The sequence below is a fragment of the Zalophus californianus genome, chromosome 16, assembly GCF_009762305.2.
Source record: "Zalophus californianus isolate mZalCal1 chromosome 16, mZalCal1.pri.v2, whole genome shotgun sequence".
Classification (NCBI taxonomy): domain Eukaryota; kingdom Metazoa; phylum Chordata; class Mammalia; order Carnivora; family Otariidae; genus Zalophus; species Zalophus californianus.
The window spans coordinates 42,444,113-42,460,702 of record NC_045610.1 but is presented as its reverse complement, the minus strand read 5'-3'; the positions used below and the strand labels follow the sequence as shown (position 1 = coordinate 42,460,702).

The following is a 16,590-nucleotide window of genomic DNA, read 5'->3' as shown; positions in this document are numbered from 1 at the left end:
ATGGGCAGCGAGTCTGGGTTCTGCCCCCCCACCCCCCGGCCCAGGAACTGACAGTGTAGCAGGAAAGTCACAGGTGGTTCAGACGAACACTTTCTAGAAATGTGATGGGTTCGGGGGAGGAGGACAGCGGGCTCTGCGAGGTCAGATCCTGGGAGGGTTGCCCCTCACCTGGGTGTGCTCCGAGCGTCTCTGAGTGAGTTCACTCCTTCCCTGTGGCTGTACCTTTAAGTTGTCCGCACCGTCTGGCTGCCACATGACCGCACTAATCACCTTGCACGTGAGACTGTGCCTCATATTTCAAATGATTTCCTTAGGATAGATTTCCAAAAGTGTAAATGACCGCATCGCCTCTCACCTGTGCCATCCAGGCCTTGGTTTCCCTGAATTTTCCAGAAGGTTCTCTCTGACTGGTTTTGTGGCGGAGCTCATGGGCCTGCCTATCTCCTTGTGTCCCCACAGGCGACTAAGCTACAGGAGAGCCACCGGCACCCTGCCGAGCCCCCAGAGCCTCAGGAAGCCCCCCTGTGAGTAGATGGGCAGGGAAGCCCTTCAGCGAGGGGCCGGGGCTAGGACTCAGGGGCTTCGTGCCCCGAAGAAGCAAGCGCTGGACTGGAGAGGGCACCAAGGGTCCCGTCTGAGCTGGGGGGCCTCCAGAAGAAGGAGGGGATGGGGAGAGGGGTGAGGAGGGGAAATGGGGGTAGGTCGGGGAGGGAGGAGCTGTTCTCTGGAGAGGAGCTACTGTATTTGGGACCCATAGATGATACCGGGGTGGGGCATGTTAAACACCTCTTCCAAAATTGTGTGCAAACGTGTGTGTGTGTGTGTGTGTGTGTGCACGCACGCGCGTCTGAGAGAGTGTCCCCTACCAAGGGGCCCTCTGATCCTGATAGTTTCAGAACCACCGATGCTGGACGAGAGTGGAGAAGGCTGCACGTGACCCTGTGTTAGCAGTCAAATTTGGCAAATAAAAATAAAGGATGCCCAGTTAAATTTGAATTTCAGATCAATAATGAATGGGTTTCTAGTGTAAGTATAGCTCATGCAGTATTTGGGACATACTTATACTAGGGACTTACTTGTTGTGTATCTGAAATGCAGATATAACTGGGTGTCCTCTATTTTATCTGGCACCCCTACCCTGTGCAGCCCCTGCCGTCAGAAGACACTCTCACCTGCCACCTTGCCTTTTAATCATCACAATGTGAAGGAGTGGAGTCAGGACATCCTCTTTTCCAACGTGGGAAAATGGAGGGTCATGAGGTCAAGGGAGCGGGGCTGGGGTCAGGTTTTCAGAGGGCCTGTGCCCATGGCCTCCTGGTTAGAGCTCTGTATAGCGATGAAGCTGCCCTGTGATATGGCTTCTCTGGCTCAGGGGGGCTCGGAACCAAGTAAGGGGCCCAGAGGGGTGTCCGGTGACCGGAGTGCAGCGGCTGGCAGCCCTGCTCTGCACCGCTCCACCGTCTGGCACCCGCCTTTGCCCAGGCCCGTCTGAAACCCCGGAAGAGAGAGAGCAGGTCCGGCCCCACTGCAGGCATCCTGGGGTGAGCTGCTCCCTGGCTCGGGGCCACTGCCCACGGCCACTCTTCCAGACTTGCTCTCAAATCAGAAGGGCTACTGAGTAAATTGGCTTTGGGGCTGCTCACGCCGGTGCTGAGCTGTTTTGCTCCGGGCCGCTCATGAGACACACACAGGAAGACTAATTAGAGCTAGGCTCGGTTTAATAATGCACCGCAGCTCAGATCACAGGTTTGTTGGAGGAAAGAGAGAGGGGACAGATGGAGGGCTCCTTACGCACACGAGGCCACGGCTGCCTCTCAGCCACAGGGCCTCCTGGTTCCCCTCCACTAACACTCTTCCATCTGTCTTTTGTGCAAACCGCAGATGATCAGCCTTGTGACAAAGGTAGGCTGGTATTTATCCCCTGTGTACCTGGACAAGAATGTAGACTGTCTGGAGCTAGAGGGCTTTCTTTTCCTCCCCCTGTGCCCTGAGGTGTGAAGAGCCGCTGGGGATAGAGCGCCTCCCTGCCCACCGGACACATAGTGCCCCACCTTCCCTGGACTCTGGCTGGGCTAACTGTGCCACCAGCTGGGTGGGAGGCAGGAGACGGGAAGGTGGGGCGGGCGAGTGAATCTCCCCTCCTTCTACTGTTGGAGATCCTAACCCAGAGGGGCCTGCTGGCCCAGAACCCCTGCCACGGCCTGTAAAGTCTGTTTGGGGCCTAAACAGGGAGAATTGAGTGAAACAGAAGGACTCGGTTTCCTGGGGAGCCAGGACATGGCATCTCTCCCGAGCCCCCGTGAGACATCATTCCAGTGGGCTCCTCCTCGCCACCCAGGAGCCGGGTCCCTTTGGGTCAGAGTATGTGTCCAGCATGGCTCACTGGCTGCCCTCTCTCTGTTTGGTTCCCAGAGACCTGTGACTGTGAGGGGTACTTCAAAGGGCACTATGTGGGTGAGTATCGGGCCTCGCCCCCCAGCACCCCCTGCCCTGCCCACACACAGCCAACTGTGGGCTCTTGGACCAGGGGAAGACAAGGGCAGAGTGACCTGAGCCCCAGCAACGCTTCAAGAGCAGCCGAGCCTGGGGGACCCGTATTCCCCTTCATCTCTGTCAGCCAGGGGAGGGACTGACTTGCCCAGGCTTTGGGGTCCCCCCCAACTTCCACCCAGCCCCGGGGAGCAGAGCCCTGGCAGGGAAGGAATGCGGACCGCTCCATTAACACTGATCTGTTATCATCACGGTCTCGGCCATGGTCCAGTCTGTGTGTGTGCCGCCACCACACAGTGACGGAGCCTTTTACCAGCCTCCAAAGGTCCTGTGCTGCTTTTATTTTGCTTAGTCTTTTCAAAGGCCTTAGAGACCGGCAGAGATTTTTTTTACCTTTCGTCTGGAAGTAATTTCAAACTTACCGAAAAGGTGCAAGAATCGTACCAAGAACTCAGATTCACCAGATGACACTTTGCCGTATTTGCTTTGTCATCCCCTGTCTCACACATACGCAGTTTCTTCCTGAGTCCTGTGACTCGGTTGTAGACATCACATCCCTTCACCCCTAAATGCCTCAGTATGTATCCCTTAAGGACGGGGACATTCTCTTACAGAACCCAGGGGAATTACTGAAATTCTGGGAGTTTAACATGTATACAGTTCTCTCATCTAATACACTGTTCATTTTAAAATTTGGCCAGGTTGCCCCAGTAATGTCCTGTAGAGCATTTTCCCTGATCCAGGATCCAACCCAGGACCACACATTGCACTTGTAGATTTGTATTCCCATTTCATCATAGATAAGGAAATGGAGGCTCAGAGAGGTGATGATTCACCCAAGTCGGCCGTGTGCTAAATAAAACAGTGACCGGGGCACCTGGGTGGCTCAGTCAGTTGATGGTCCAGCTCTTGGTTTCGGCTCAGGTCACGATCTCAGGGTCGTGGGATCGAGCCCCCGGCCAGGCTCTGCGTTCAGCGTGGAGTCTGCTTAAGACTCTCTCTTCCCCTGCTCCTCCCCCTGTGCTCTCTAAAAGTAAACATCTTTAAATAAAACAGTGACCTTGAACCCTATTTTTGGAGGCCAGATGGTCACCTTTTCTTCACTGTGCTGTGCATCCTGATCAGCCCCTTCCTGTAGCAGGAGGTAGTTGGGAGAGGTTCAGTGGGACTCAGACCCCCTTCTAGGTCTGGCCAGGTAGAGAAAGTCTTTCCTGGGAGATTCTGGGACAAATGCCACAGTTCTCCCTGCCCTTCCCACAAAGCTGGTCTTCGGAGAAGCTTCCGGCTGGGCCGAAGAGAAAGACCGGGAAGCCCCCAGGAAGGAAAGGGGTCTGCAGGAGCCGAGGCTCCAGAGCTGCTGACCTATGAGGAGGTAACCAGGTACCAGCACCAGCCTGGTGAACGGCCCCGCCTGGTGGTTCTGATTGGTAGGTGAGGTCCCGCATTTCCAGGGAGTGGGCTGGCTTCCTCCTGGACTCCTTCCTCCGGGAGGGAGCTCAACAGGGACCCTGGTCAGCCTTCCTTTTGTTTCCTAGGATCCCTGGGAGCCCGACTGCATGAGCTGAAGCAGAAGGTGGTGGCAGAGAACCCACAGCACTTTGGCGTTGCAGTTCCACGTAAGAAGGCCCACACGGGGGTTTGTGTGTGCATGTGTGAGCATGAATAATAGTTCATAGGGACTTGACTCCCCATATCCATCTAATCCTTACTTTGGGTCTGAGGGACCGATGGGCACTGCCTGCTATGGGCGGATCATGGGACCTAGGCATGATAAGAAACCCACTTTCAGTGGTCCACTAGGACCCTCTGAGGCAGAAGCTAGAGGACCACTTGCCCCGTTCCTTCCTGGGGTGGCAGATGAGTCTAAAGCACATTGCAGGCAAAGTAGCAACCTCAGGATGACACCAAGGGGCTATCAGCACCAAGGGGGCATTCCAGCTTCCTCTTCACAGTGACTCTGACTCCAACGGCCCCCGCTCTCTGCTTGGGTGAGAGAGCAGGGCAGAGAAGGCGGGAGCCTGGTGAGTTATGATACTGCTTAGGCACTCCCTTGTAGCTGGCTTCCAGCCCATCAGAGTGGCTGGGCACCCTCCAAGGTGCTCACAGCCCTGCCAGTTCCTGAGGCTAGGAGCAGCTGTGGATACTGAGGACCAAGGAGGCAGGAGGCCCTGGTTCTGGATGTGATGCAGAAGAGGGGCATGAAGGGTCTAGGAGCTTTTATGTGCAGTAGCTTGGGCGGCCCTCCCAGTACCCTTGAGGAGAAGGATGATCACCATCCTGTACAGCAGAGGAAGACACTGGGGCTCAGAAAGGTTAAGTAACTCGCCCAGTGTCACACAGTTGGTAAGTAGTGGGGCCAAGATTCAAACCCAGGCAGCCTGCCGAGTCACATCCTTAATGAGGCCACACGAAGGGCCTCTCCCCTGCCGCCTACCGCTCCTGTCCTTGGCTGTCCCTTCCCTTTCTGGGACCCTCCGTTCTTCTGGCCTCAGAGGGATGCAGTGTGGGCACTTGGGGTCACCGAAACGGAAGGCTGTGGTGGCAGTAATTAGACTTTTCCAGAATGTTCTAAGGGCAGCTACCAATGCTTTCTTTTGCCAGACGCCTCTCCCCTGGACCTCGGGGTCCATAACCCAGGGTGTGGGTTGTCAGAATTGTCTTTTGGAGCCCTACCTGAAGTGGCAGGGATTGGAGGGGGCAGCAGGGTTCAGGAAGCCATTCTAGTGGCATACCTCTGATGGACCTGGTAGGTAGGCTTCCGAGGGCCACTGCCTTCCAGGGCGGACTGAAACAGGACATGTGGAAGCTGCTCTCACATGGGTCCTTCAGAAATGCCCAGATCCATCCCCCAAGACAGGGGTGCATGGATGGCCAGGCCTCCCTGCTTCAGGCACCCCACAGATAGGTGACTTCCCCCGCTTTGCTCTTAGGAACTGAAAGAGTCAAGGCAGACTTCCCGAGTCTTCCTACTTCAGAGAGGTGGTGACTTTTATTCTGGGCTTTGAAGCATAAATAGGAGTTTTCCAGGCAGAGAAGAAAGGAATAGTTCTCTATACAGAGGGAATGGTTTATGGAAAGGGATGGAGGTGTGACCCAGGGTAGCAGCATTAGGGACTGGGGAGGCTAGTGTGGATGATGTGGGAGGAGACACTCATCAAAAGTCTTTAGGATGTTATCGGTGGTGAATAAAGTTTTTAAACAAGCGAATGACACGGTCAGAAAAGTGACCCTAGCAGCTCTGCCCGAGATGGGACAGGGATGCCACATACAGAGCACAGAGCATCCCTGTGTGGTCCCCAAGGGCATGAAAATACTGTCCTTCAAGACCCGCATCTTTTCTTTCGGAATGCTCTGGAAAAGAGCAGTGTGTTCCTTCATGCGTGCTCTCCTTCTGTGAAGGACCTGATTTTCCCCTGAAGTGTGCACCTCAGTTCTATCACAGAAATCCGTGGAGAAAGGCTGTATGTTTTGTAGTTATTTATGTGAGAGCCAGCTTTGCTGAAACCATCTAGTCCATCACGGGACTGTCTGTTTTCATGTCTCTTTTCTCAAAATGAGAAATAACCGAATAAGGAATTGAAAGCCTACAGCAGGGCCGTCTGTATCTGGGGCCCCCTGGCTCGCAGAAAAGACACACCCAGCCCATGGCGGCTCACAGCCGCCACTCAACTCCCGGTACCACCGCCACTGAGGAGGAAATCAACGGTTAGGACTAGGGATCCCTTTAGCGATTTTTTACAAGCCACACCACCTCAGCCAGGCTGTCTGGCGGGGCCCCTAAGGGCAAACGCTTGGCATGGGACGGAGCTCACACCCTGGCTTGGGGCTTGACCTCCCTGCACCTCAGTTTTCCTCCCCTGCAAAGGGGGAGGCCTCCTTTCCCACATCGAGGAGGGTGCCTGCCCCTCAGGGACACTGAGGAATGGGAGCGGTGCGTTCATCCACTGAGCAGCGATGAGCTCCGGAGGGGAAGGAGGGCCCAGGCTCGCTGTTGTTCTTGCGCACTGTGAGGGGACATCTCTTTGCCCAGTTTCCCATTTCCTTTCTTTCAAAGATACCACCAGGCCTCGAAAGAGCCATGAGAAGGAGGGGGTGGAATATCACTTCGTCTCTAAGCAAGCATTCGAGGCTGACTTACATCACAACAAGTACGTGGCCTGGCGGCCCAGCTGGCCCTTGGTGCAGCCGTCTGGTGTTCCCCCTGACCTTGTGGGAGGGCCTTCGGGAAGGATGGGGGACGCGGGAGAGGAGTTATGGTGGAAAGTCTATCTATCTTGCCCTGCTAATTTAGGCAAACTCGGGAACTAAAGGCCCATTCCCTGTTGGTGGTGTTTTAGGTTCCTGGAGCATGGTGAATATAAGGAAAATCTCTACGGAACCAGCCTGGACGCCATTCAGGAGGTGATGGCCAAAAACAAAGTGTGTTTGGTGGACGTGGAGCCGGACGTGAGTTTCTGAGCCAGTTGGGCGTTTTCTGTTGGCAGAATATATAAATGAGGGGAGGGACGCCTGGGGGGCTCAGTCGGTTGAGTGTCTGACTCTTGATTTCAGCTCAGATAATGATCTCAGGGGCGTGGGATTGAGCCCCGCATCTGGCTCTGTGCTCAGCAGGGAGTCTGCTTGAGATTCTCTCCCTCTGTTCTCTCTCTCAAAATAAAAAAAAATGATAATAAAAAAATAATAATAAATGAGGAGACTGTATATTTTACAAAACATTTGACCCCAGTCTAAGGCTTTTTTAGTCCAGAGGACTGGATGTTAAAATTTCCTTAGGTCTGCCTTTGAGAATCTAAGGAAAGCTCTGTAGCCCGAAATGTGCACATGTATACACAAAATGGCATTCATTGTAGGGTGCTCCCAGGCCCCCTGGTGGCCTGCAGACCTGGGATCATAGCCTCTGCATGGTGGGGATCAGGCAGTGGGCCGGCGCCGCCGGTCCGCAGTGACAGGACAGAGAATTAGATGCCACTGCACAGGTGGATGCTGGGGCCCAGCTCCCCGTATCAGGACACCGCCCCCGCGCCCCCACGACAGGTCAAGTCAGTCAAGTCAGTGGCTCAGGGCATCACCGAGAGAGGCCACCCGGAGAGCAGTTGGAAAGAGAAAAGGGAAGGAGACAGTGACCCTTTGAAGGGTGTCAGATCCACACCCTGCCTGCTGTGTGTTTGGCGGGGGCTCAAGCATCTTCTTAACCTTGTCTTTGACAAATCTTCTAAGCTTTGAACTCAATCTGGGTGTTTTTTTTTCCTCTATAGAAATGGAGCTCTGATTTTATGCTATAAGGTGTAGACTTTATTTAACAGAAGTCGGCTTGAGACAGATTCCAAAAAGCACATTGTGTCTATGAAGGAAAACCCTCTCTCATTTGGACTTGCTGGGGGTTGGTCCTCAAAATTAAAAGTCTAAATTGCAAAATTTTATTTGAAAAGTGATTTTATTGATTTTGGTGGGGGGGGTGGTGCAGATTGTACATATAACAGTCTAATACAGTGTTCCAAATGAGGCCCTTACATTATAGGTCATAGGTGCTAATGAAGAGGATGAATTGCATTTGAAAACCTTCTAATGTCTTTACAGTTTGTTTCAGATGATTTCTTAGCTTCTTCATTTGCTTAGCAAACCTTTCCTTCTCTGAATATCATAAGGAGGCCTGTGTGATAATACATATTGTGAATTAGCGTAGTCCAAATTGACGACGTTTGACTAGGAGATGCACATTGAATCTTCTGTCAGGACTGGGCAGGTGGAGAGGGCATAAAGAAGGTTAATTAGAGCTTGTGGGCTCAGAGCTGAGAGAGATGGCAGCAGTTGGGACCAGGGCTTTGGAACGTTCTTTCTCAGCAAGTGGGCCTTTGGGGCCCAGCCAAGTCCAGTGTCAAAGTGGAGGATGGGAAAATGAGGAGCTGGTCTGCCCGGTTGAAGTCCATTGTCACAGGACCATGTGATCAGGACCTCTGCCACTGAGGTTATGTGATAAAGCACACTGTTACGGAGCATTCAGAAAGTGTTTCATAATAAAATGCGTCCTATTTTTGAACTTTCTCAGGCACTTCAACAACTGAGGACCTCAGAGTTCAAGCCCTATGTTATATTTGTAAAACCTGCGATTCAGGAAAAGAGGAAGACGCCACCCATGTCTCCAGCTTGTGAGGACACAGCAGCCCCATGTGTAAGTTTAAAGTTGATCATTTCTGAAGGCCTAAAGGGGCTGTGACAGCTGTGTAAGGGGCTTGTACCTTCTGCATGGAGCTGTCTTTCCATTTGCCTGTTGGCCAGACTTAGATGGTCAGTCAGGTCACCGGAAAGCCCAAGGTGCGGCAGCTGAAAGTTCCTCCCGCTTCAGACAGGGATGGCTCTGCCTGGGCTCCCCACCCTTCACTCCTCCACAGAAGGAGCCTCCCAGAAAATAAGGGACATCTGTCAAAGACTTGATCACACTAACCTGTTCAATTCCCAGGCCAAACCCAAGTCGTTTTTAATTGAAACACCAACTTCGGATCCAGCAAGTGGATCCAACATGGGGCAAGGGACAGCATGGCGGGAGTCTTTCCTATGGGTTGTTCGGGACTGTGACTCTCTCCCTGAAGCACAGGGGGTTGAATTCCACCTTTACAGGCCAGGAAAAGGGTTCTGGAGATCTCCCCCCCGCCTTTTTTTTTTAAGTAGGCTCCAACAGGGGGCTTGAACTCAATGACCCTGAGATCAAGACCTGAGCTGAGATCAAAAGTTGGATGCTTAACCCACTGAGCTACCCAGGTGCCCCTGGTTCAGGGGATTTCTGGCTGCAAAACAAATGTCATACTTTTTACTCCATGAGAGATTTACTTGAGTTCCTTCAAGACACAAATATTAGAAAGATTGAGGTACTTAGTGGCGAAAATGTTCCTTCTATAGTTCCTTAAATAGCTATATGCTTCCAAGCTGAACAATGAGGGTGCCTGGAGGAGGGGAAACTCCAGAAGCAGGGGACAGGGGAGGTAGGATTGAAGATCCAGGGACAGCATCAGATACTGCAGAGTGCTTTTGAGTATGAGAGGAGCCCTGCAAGAGAGAGTATGGATTTAGCAAGCTTCTCCTGATGTCATCTACCTTTTCTCCTCCTGGGAGAAAGTAAGGAGAAGTGACCTCAGCCTTCTGTTCAGTCTCTACCGTCTTTGTGGCAGCATGCCCAACTCTTTCCGAGCCCTTTAGAACCTATCTTCAGACCCTGCAGGTGCTCTCACTAAAGTCGGGATCTGGGGCTGATGGGGAACAGAGAGAAGAGAAGAAGGAGGAGGAAGAGAGAATATTTTGGAATGTGGGTCTCTTTGGGGGAGGGCGGCTCACCCCACGCTCTAAAAGCACTGAGTCTCTGTAAGCACAAGAGAGAAGGCGGCAGAGGCCTGGCTAGAGATAGAAAGGGAGTGGGTGAATGCCAGAGATGAATTTCATTTTGCGATGTTACTTAGAGGTGACCTGCCACGTGCCTTTTTCCCCCAAATCAAGCTAACCATCAGTCAACTACTGGCTTGAGGTTCTGCTTCTTCAAGGTGTTTTTGAATGAAGAAACAAACCCTACGCAGGCCGGGCGAAGGAGGGATGCGGGCAACCTGTCCCTCAGGGTTAGGGGGCAGGAAAATAGTCTGATGAAGGAAGTTGGGGACCCCAGGGAAATGGGGTGTTTGGTCAGGATTGTCCCAGCACTTTTGGAAAGAACTCTACTCTAGCTACGGTGCTCATGTTGGGCTCTGGTATGAGGAAATGGCAAGAAGAATTGAGTTCTACGTGATGAATTTAGGAGTCTGAATTCAGAGAGCCTTAGAGTTATTTATTCTCCTTCTTTGCCCCATCATTGAATCCAGAAAGGCTTGCTTTGGTTATAGTTAATAGTATTTGCCATTCTTTGCTGTAATTACTTAACCAAATTGACACACAACACAATGGTACCCCTTCTTTGGAAATACCTTCCACTCGGAAGTGTGTATTATGGGTACACACAGATATAGAATCGGCATCCGCCCAAAGCCCGTGTCATGGCTGAGGTTAACAGGTCCTAATATCTAACAGTAGATATTTTGAGAAGATGAACAAGGATTGTGTCTACTTCTGGGCAACATTTTCGGACATGTGATCGGGTGTTATCACCACATTCTGTTCTTGTGTACACCATGGGTTTTTCATGGGCCCAAGTCAGCCACTCAAAATTAGACGTTAGAACGCTGCCCGAGAAAAAGGCTGGAGGTTTCTTATTTTGAGGGAGAACAACCCAGTGGCTCCCCAGCTGCCCCTTTCCCTGCAGGACGAGGAGCAGCAGGAGATGGCTGCCTCTGCCGCCTTCATAGACCAGCACTACGGGCATCTGGTGGACAGCGTGCTGGTGAAGGAGGACCTCCAGAGTGCCCACAGCCAGCTCAGAGTGCTCTTGGAGAAGCTGAGCAAGGACACTCACTGGGTGCCTATTAGTTGGGTCAGGTAACTGTATCCTAGAACATCCGGGTTGGAGGGGACCTAGAAGACCACCTCGTCCAGCCTCCCCCATGCTACCGTCAAGGAATCTCAGCTGTGGAGAGGAGCAGAATTTTCCATAAACTCCATTGTCAAGAAGAATATATGTGTGAAGTCTCATCCGTTATTGGGTTTTTGTCTGTTGTTTTTCACTGCACCCCTTTGGAGCAGAGAACATGAATTGAAAGGGGGCGTATCACAAAATAGCATATTTCATTCACTCAAGTATCACAGGCAAGGCGACCCTGATTTGCACTGAAGTTAAGTAGCCACTGTCTTTTGGGGGTGGGGGTGGGAAATTTACACAGTTCCAATTTGCAGAGATTATAAATGGAGCAATGCTTCATTTATTCAGCTTTGTTGGAAATGGAGTTGTCCTTACCCACTGAGATTTTCCATGCAACTGAAGCTCCCCTGTCCTCAAGCACTAAAATGTTGGTTTTAACCTTTGCGATTGTGTTTGCTTGGCTGTAGAAAACTTGGTTCTCTGCCTTCTTAAATAGCGAGCACACACAAACTTTTTTTTGAAGACTAAGGCACACTTCGCCATCATCGTGAATTTCTGCGCTATTGTATGATACGGTGGTGTTTTCAGGGACTCTGGAGGAATGTAAGGCTGCTTGTCCCCTTTCTAAATCCCCTCAGACTCCTAACCTTGAGCCCTGGCTTTGCTTTGTTCCATTCCATCACTTGTCCCTCTTGCTCCTCTCACCAGAGCTTGGAAATTACAGTAAAATGCAGTGTGGCTTTAACTTCTGAGACTGCAGAGAGGCTACTTACACATGCCAAGCTCTTTCCCTCACGAGAAGAAAAGGGGGTCAGGTTCAGGGCAAAGTACCAGGGGGAAGATTTGCTGCCCGTTTAGAAAATTTTCATTTTGCCTTCTCAAACAAGGCCACCTTTGCAACTTTCTAGCTCACTAACCTGATAGGTCCATCTGCCAGGATCACATTTTTCAGGTCTTTCTAGCAAAAGGATAAGGACTTCTTTGCACTGACCAAGCACAAATTCTAAACAAGTGAAATGAGTCTTGAGTTCTCCCACATAGCCACAGGGCAGGGAAGACAACTGCCCCGTGGAAGCGTGAAGGACACGTACAAGGTTGTGTGGGTTATATGGGAGAGCCAGGATCTCAGGTCAGGTCTGAGGCCGAAAACAAGTCAAAACGACTCTTGTTTTTTTATTTTTTATTTATTTATTTGAGAGAGAGAATGAGAGACAGAGAGCACGAGAGGGAAGAGGGTCAGAGGGAGACACAGACTCCCCGCCGAGCGGGGAGCCCGATGCGGGACTCGATTCCGGGACTCCAGGATCACGACCTGAGCCGAAGGCAGACGCTTAACCAGCTGAGCCGCCCAGGCGTCCGGTCAAAATGACTCTTGAGAGACACTAACCAACTCTTAGCAAAGTCCCATCTGGGTGGTTTTTCCTCCAGTGTACGAACAGAGGGGTTGAACGCCAGATGGCGCTTTTTTTTTTTCCCGTTTATCATTTTACTCAACAGGCATTTTTGGCTTTGTAATGTTTTTATGCAATTGTCAGATAAAATGGTAATAATTCTCCTCATGTATATTATGAAGCAGGTCCTGAAAATGGGATGTCTGCCTCACTTCCCGTCCAAGTAACTTTGCTGCCCCTGAGATAAGCTGTTTGCTGCTCGTCTACAAGAGTAGAGTGGGTAGGGCCCTGGAGACAGAGGTCATTTGTAAAGTGTTTATACTGTTTGTAAAAAGCAGAAAAGCCTTGCTTTAAAAACAACAACAACCACGCAATTGTTTACACATAGATATCGGTGACATGTGTGTAAATGCCACGCCAAGTCCCATCCCAGCTAGAACTATATACGTTCTGAGCCCCTGGGCAAAATCTTGACAAAAGTCCATCACTCTGGACCCCCATACTGAGAAATCTCTTTATTACATACCCCTCAAATACAGCTTTTTTCCCCCCATGGGCCTTCAAACTCAGGTAAGCTCTGTGTCTGCAAAAAGCATGTGAGCTCTAGAGGATGTTTCTAGATCTGGGATGTTCAATGGGTGGGGCATATCCACTGCCACCGACCATTCAGGACTCATTGAACATGACACTCCTACTGAATCTAGGCATGGCTTTTGGATCTCTCAGGACAAAGTATCCAGTATCAATTGAGCAGAATGAGCAAGTGAATTAATTCTGTTTGCCATCCTTGATCCAGCAATTTGTAAGCTCCTTTGCCATCCATTCCACTCTCTGCAAGAGGGGGGTTTAAGAAAGTTACAACCATCCATCCTTCAGGCAGTGCTCAGTGATGATAAACATCAGCTAATTATGCATTTACCCTTGTATGTTTTTTTTTTTAAAAGATTTATTTGAGAGAGAGAGAATGAGAGAGAGCATGAGAGGGAAGAGGGTCAGAGGGAGAAGCAGACTCCCTGCTGAGCAGGGAGCCTGATGTGGGACTCGATCCCGGGACTCCAGGATCATGACCTGAGCCGAAGGCAGTCGCTTAACCAACTGAGCCACCCAGGCGCCCTACCCTTGTATGTTTGAATACATACATAAAGATGTGTAGCCTTTCGCAATTTTACACCCACTTACCCGGGGTCACATCACTGATACCACCAGTCACAGGAATTATGCATCCTGAAGCGATAGCCCTCAGTGATTTATTTAAAGACAACACACCAGCACAAGCTCAAAGCCCAATCTTGAGTCATCCAGGTCAGAATCAATGAGCAGCATTTATCTGGGGGAGCTGATGTGGGGCAATTTCTTACTCTATTTTTTTTGTCCTGCCCTCTGAATATAGTCTCAAATTATTGCTTCCTTTAAAAGGCAGGCTTGTGGTTTCAGAACAAGATGGTGTAGAATCACAGTTTCCTTGTCCTCTAAGTACAGCTAAAAACCTTGGAAGTTTAAAAACAATGATAAAAGGACTCTGAAAGCTAGAAAGACGATGGTGGGGGGTGTAGGGGCTGGGCCTGGGTGGCTCAGTGGGTTAAGTGTCTGCCTTTGGCTCAGGTCATGGTCTTGCAGTCATGGGATCGAGCCCTGCATCGGGCTCTGCACTCAGCAGGGAGCTTGCTTCTCCCTCTCCCTCTGCTCCTCCCCCTGCCCACACTTGTGCGCTCTCTGTCTCAAATAATTAAATTTTTTTTTTAAAAGAAAGAAAATGGTGGGCTGGCTAAGGACCTCAGGACTTGAGGAACAACAATGTGGTGAGTTTCCTGGGTTTTCTTTTCGTCTCCCATATTCCCTGGACTAGCTCTGAAGGGGCCTGCAACCCAGAACCACCAACAGGCATAGATGAAGAAGGGGGAAAAAAAAGGAAAGGAAAGTTTGCTTTCTCTGCCAAAGGACAGGGAGCCCAGTAGAGACCTATGGGGAGCCCCCACCCCAGTTTCACACCAGGGCGCCAGCAAGTGGCCCAATTCGTTCCCAGCAGCCACAAAACCCTTTGCCTCCGGGCCCTCCACACAGTGGCAGCCCCATCTGCCTGCCCTTCTGCAGAAGGCGGCCCAGCAACACCATGCAATCCAGGGAGGCATCTTCTGACACCACAGAAGACACCAGCAGGGAAGGATTGGGAACCCTAGCAGCACCCAAAGAACAACGCAGACCAGAACAGTATCTCGAGGGCTCAGAAAACTGCATCGCCATCTCCTTCTCCTGGCAGCCATCTCTTACTCAGCATCATGGCCGCCCTCAGACCTCTGGTGAAGCCCAAGATGGCCAACAAGAGGACCAAGAAGTTCATCGACACCCATCAGACCAGCATGTCAAAATTAAGAGCAACTGGTGGAAACCCAGAGGCATTGACAGTAGGGTGCACAGAAGATTCAAGGACTAGATCTTGATGCCCAGCATTGGTTACAGGAGCAACAAGGAAAGAAAGCACATGCTGCCCAGTGGCTTCTGGAAGTTCCTAGTTCACAAGGTCAAGGAGATTGAAGTGCTGCTGATGTGCAGCAAATCTCACTATGCGGAGACTGCTCACAATGTCTCCTCCAAGAACTGCAAAGCCATTGTGGAAAGAACAGCCCAGTTGGCCATCAGAGTTGTCAATCCCAATGCCAGGCTGCACAGTGAAGAAAATGAATAGACAGCTTATATGCATGTCATTCATGTTAATAAAACCATAAAACTAAAAGGAAAAAAAGAGAGAAATGAACTTCCATTGGAACTAAAACCCGTAAAAGAACCAAGAACAATACACTACACCTAAACAGGACTCCTACCTGCTAAAATAGAAGATGTGAATAAAATTAAAAGATCCCTAACATAATAACCCAAATGTCCAGGATACAAGAGAAAATCACTCATCATAACCCAAACCAGGAAAACAACAATGTAAAGAAAAGACAATCAACTGTACCAATACTGATATGATTCGGATGTTAGAATTTATCTCACAAGGATTTTAAAGCAGTTGTAATAAAAATGCTTCAACAGCCAATTGCAAATTCTCTTGAATTGGAAAATCTTAGCAAAGAAATGGAAGTTATGAGAAAGAACCAAATGGAAATTATAGAAATTAAGAATTGTTGTAAAAGTTAAAATTTGGATGAACTCAGTAGTAGAGTGAAAATGACAGAAGATCAAATCAGGGTACTTAAGGGCAAATCAATAGAATTTACTCAATCTGAACAACAGACTGGAAGAAAAAAAAAAGAAAAGAATCAGGGACCCATGAGACAATAACAAAAGATCAACGTTTGTATCATGGGAATCCTAGAAGGAGAGGAGAAATGTGGAACAGAAAAGTATTCAAAGAATAATGGCTGAAAACTCCCCCAAATTTGGTGAAAGATAGAAACCTACAGATTCAAGAAGCTGATAAACTCCAAGTAGGTTAAGACCAAAGAGATCCATAAGACACATCATAATTAGTCTTCTGAAAACCAAAGACTAAGAAAAAATCTGAAAAACAGGGAGAAACAACCAGGGAGGAACACCAATTCAAGTTCTATTTTGGTATTGCCTATTAAGGAAACTATGGAGGCAGACAGAAGTCACACAACATTTATAGAGTGCTGAAAGCAAAGAACCATCAATCTTGAATTCTATATGTGATGAAATTACCCTTAAGGAACAAAAAGGAAATGAAGACATTCTCGGATGAAGGGAAACTAACAGTAGCACATGCAGACACTGAGCAGTAAGAGTGCTGGTTTGAAAATATGTAGCCATGGGCTGGCGGTGCTGGTTAAGCTCAGCTGGTTAAATGGGTCAGCTGGTTAAGTGTCTGACCTGGGCTCAGGTCATGATCTCGAGGTCCCAGGATCGAGTCTCACATTGGGCTCCCTGCTCAGTGGGGAGTTTGCTTCTCCCTCTGCCCCTCTCCTTGCTCGTGCTCTCTCTCAAATAAATAAAATCTTTTTAAAATATTGAAAAAAATCATTTACTCAGGGAGAAGGAGAAAGAGAGGTAGTAAAGGATGACCCTGAGGTTTCTAACCTGTATGTCTAGAGGAAGAATCTAGATTGAGGTGATTCCTCAAACTGAGATAAACTGGAACCAGTTAATAATGAATTTATAATTGGACATTTGATTTATTCTTTAAACTTTTTATTTTGAGAAAATTGCAGATTTACATGGGTGTAAGAAATAACATAGAGATCCTGTGTGCCCTTTACC

The 16,590-nt window shown here is 49.7% G+C and overlaps 1 protein-coding gene across 2 annotated transcripts in view; it reads left to right on the top strand.

Annotated features, from left to right (window-relative positions):
* The window catches only part of LOC113939572 (dual specificity protein phosphatase 3), a 47,607-nt gene that overhangs the window by 14,910 nt on the left and 16,107 nt on the right, over window positions 1–16,590 (top strand). The window contains exons 12-20 of one of the 2 annotated variants that reach the window (XM_027625879.1): window positions 460–524; window positions 1,882–1,902; window positions 2,413–2,454; window positions 3,753–3,917; window positions 4,026–4,106; window positions 6,545–6,638; window positions 6,828–6,936; window positions 8,537–8,659; window positions 10,769–11,539. In XM_027625879.1, the coding sequence (XP_027481680.1) occupies window positions 460–524; window positions 1,882–1,902; window positions 2,413–2,454; window positions 3,753–3,917; window positions 4,026–4,106; window positions 6,545–6,638; window positions 6,828–6,936; window positions 8,537–8,659; window positions 10,769–10,945 (877 nt within the window). In that variant the 3' untranslated portion in view covers window positions 10,946–11,539. Of the gene's footprint in view, window positions 1–459; window positions 525–1,881; window positions 1,903–2,412; window positions 2,455–3,752; window positions 3,918–4,025; window positions 4,107–6,544; window positions 6,639–6,827; window positions 6,937–8,536; window positions 8,660–10,768; window positions 11,540–16,590 lie in introns of those variants that run through there. The other variant, XM_027625878.1, reaches the window with a different exon arrangement.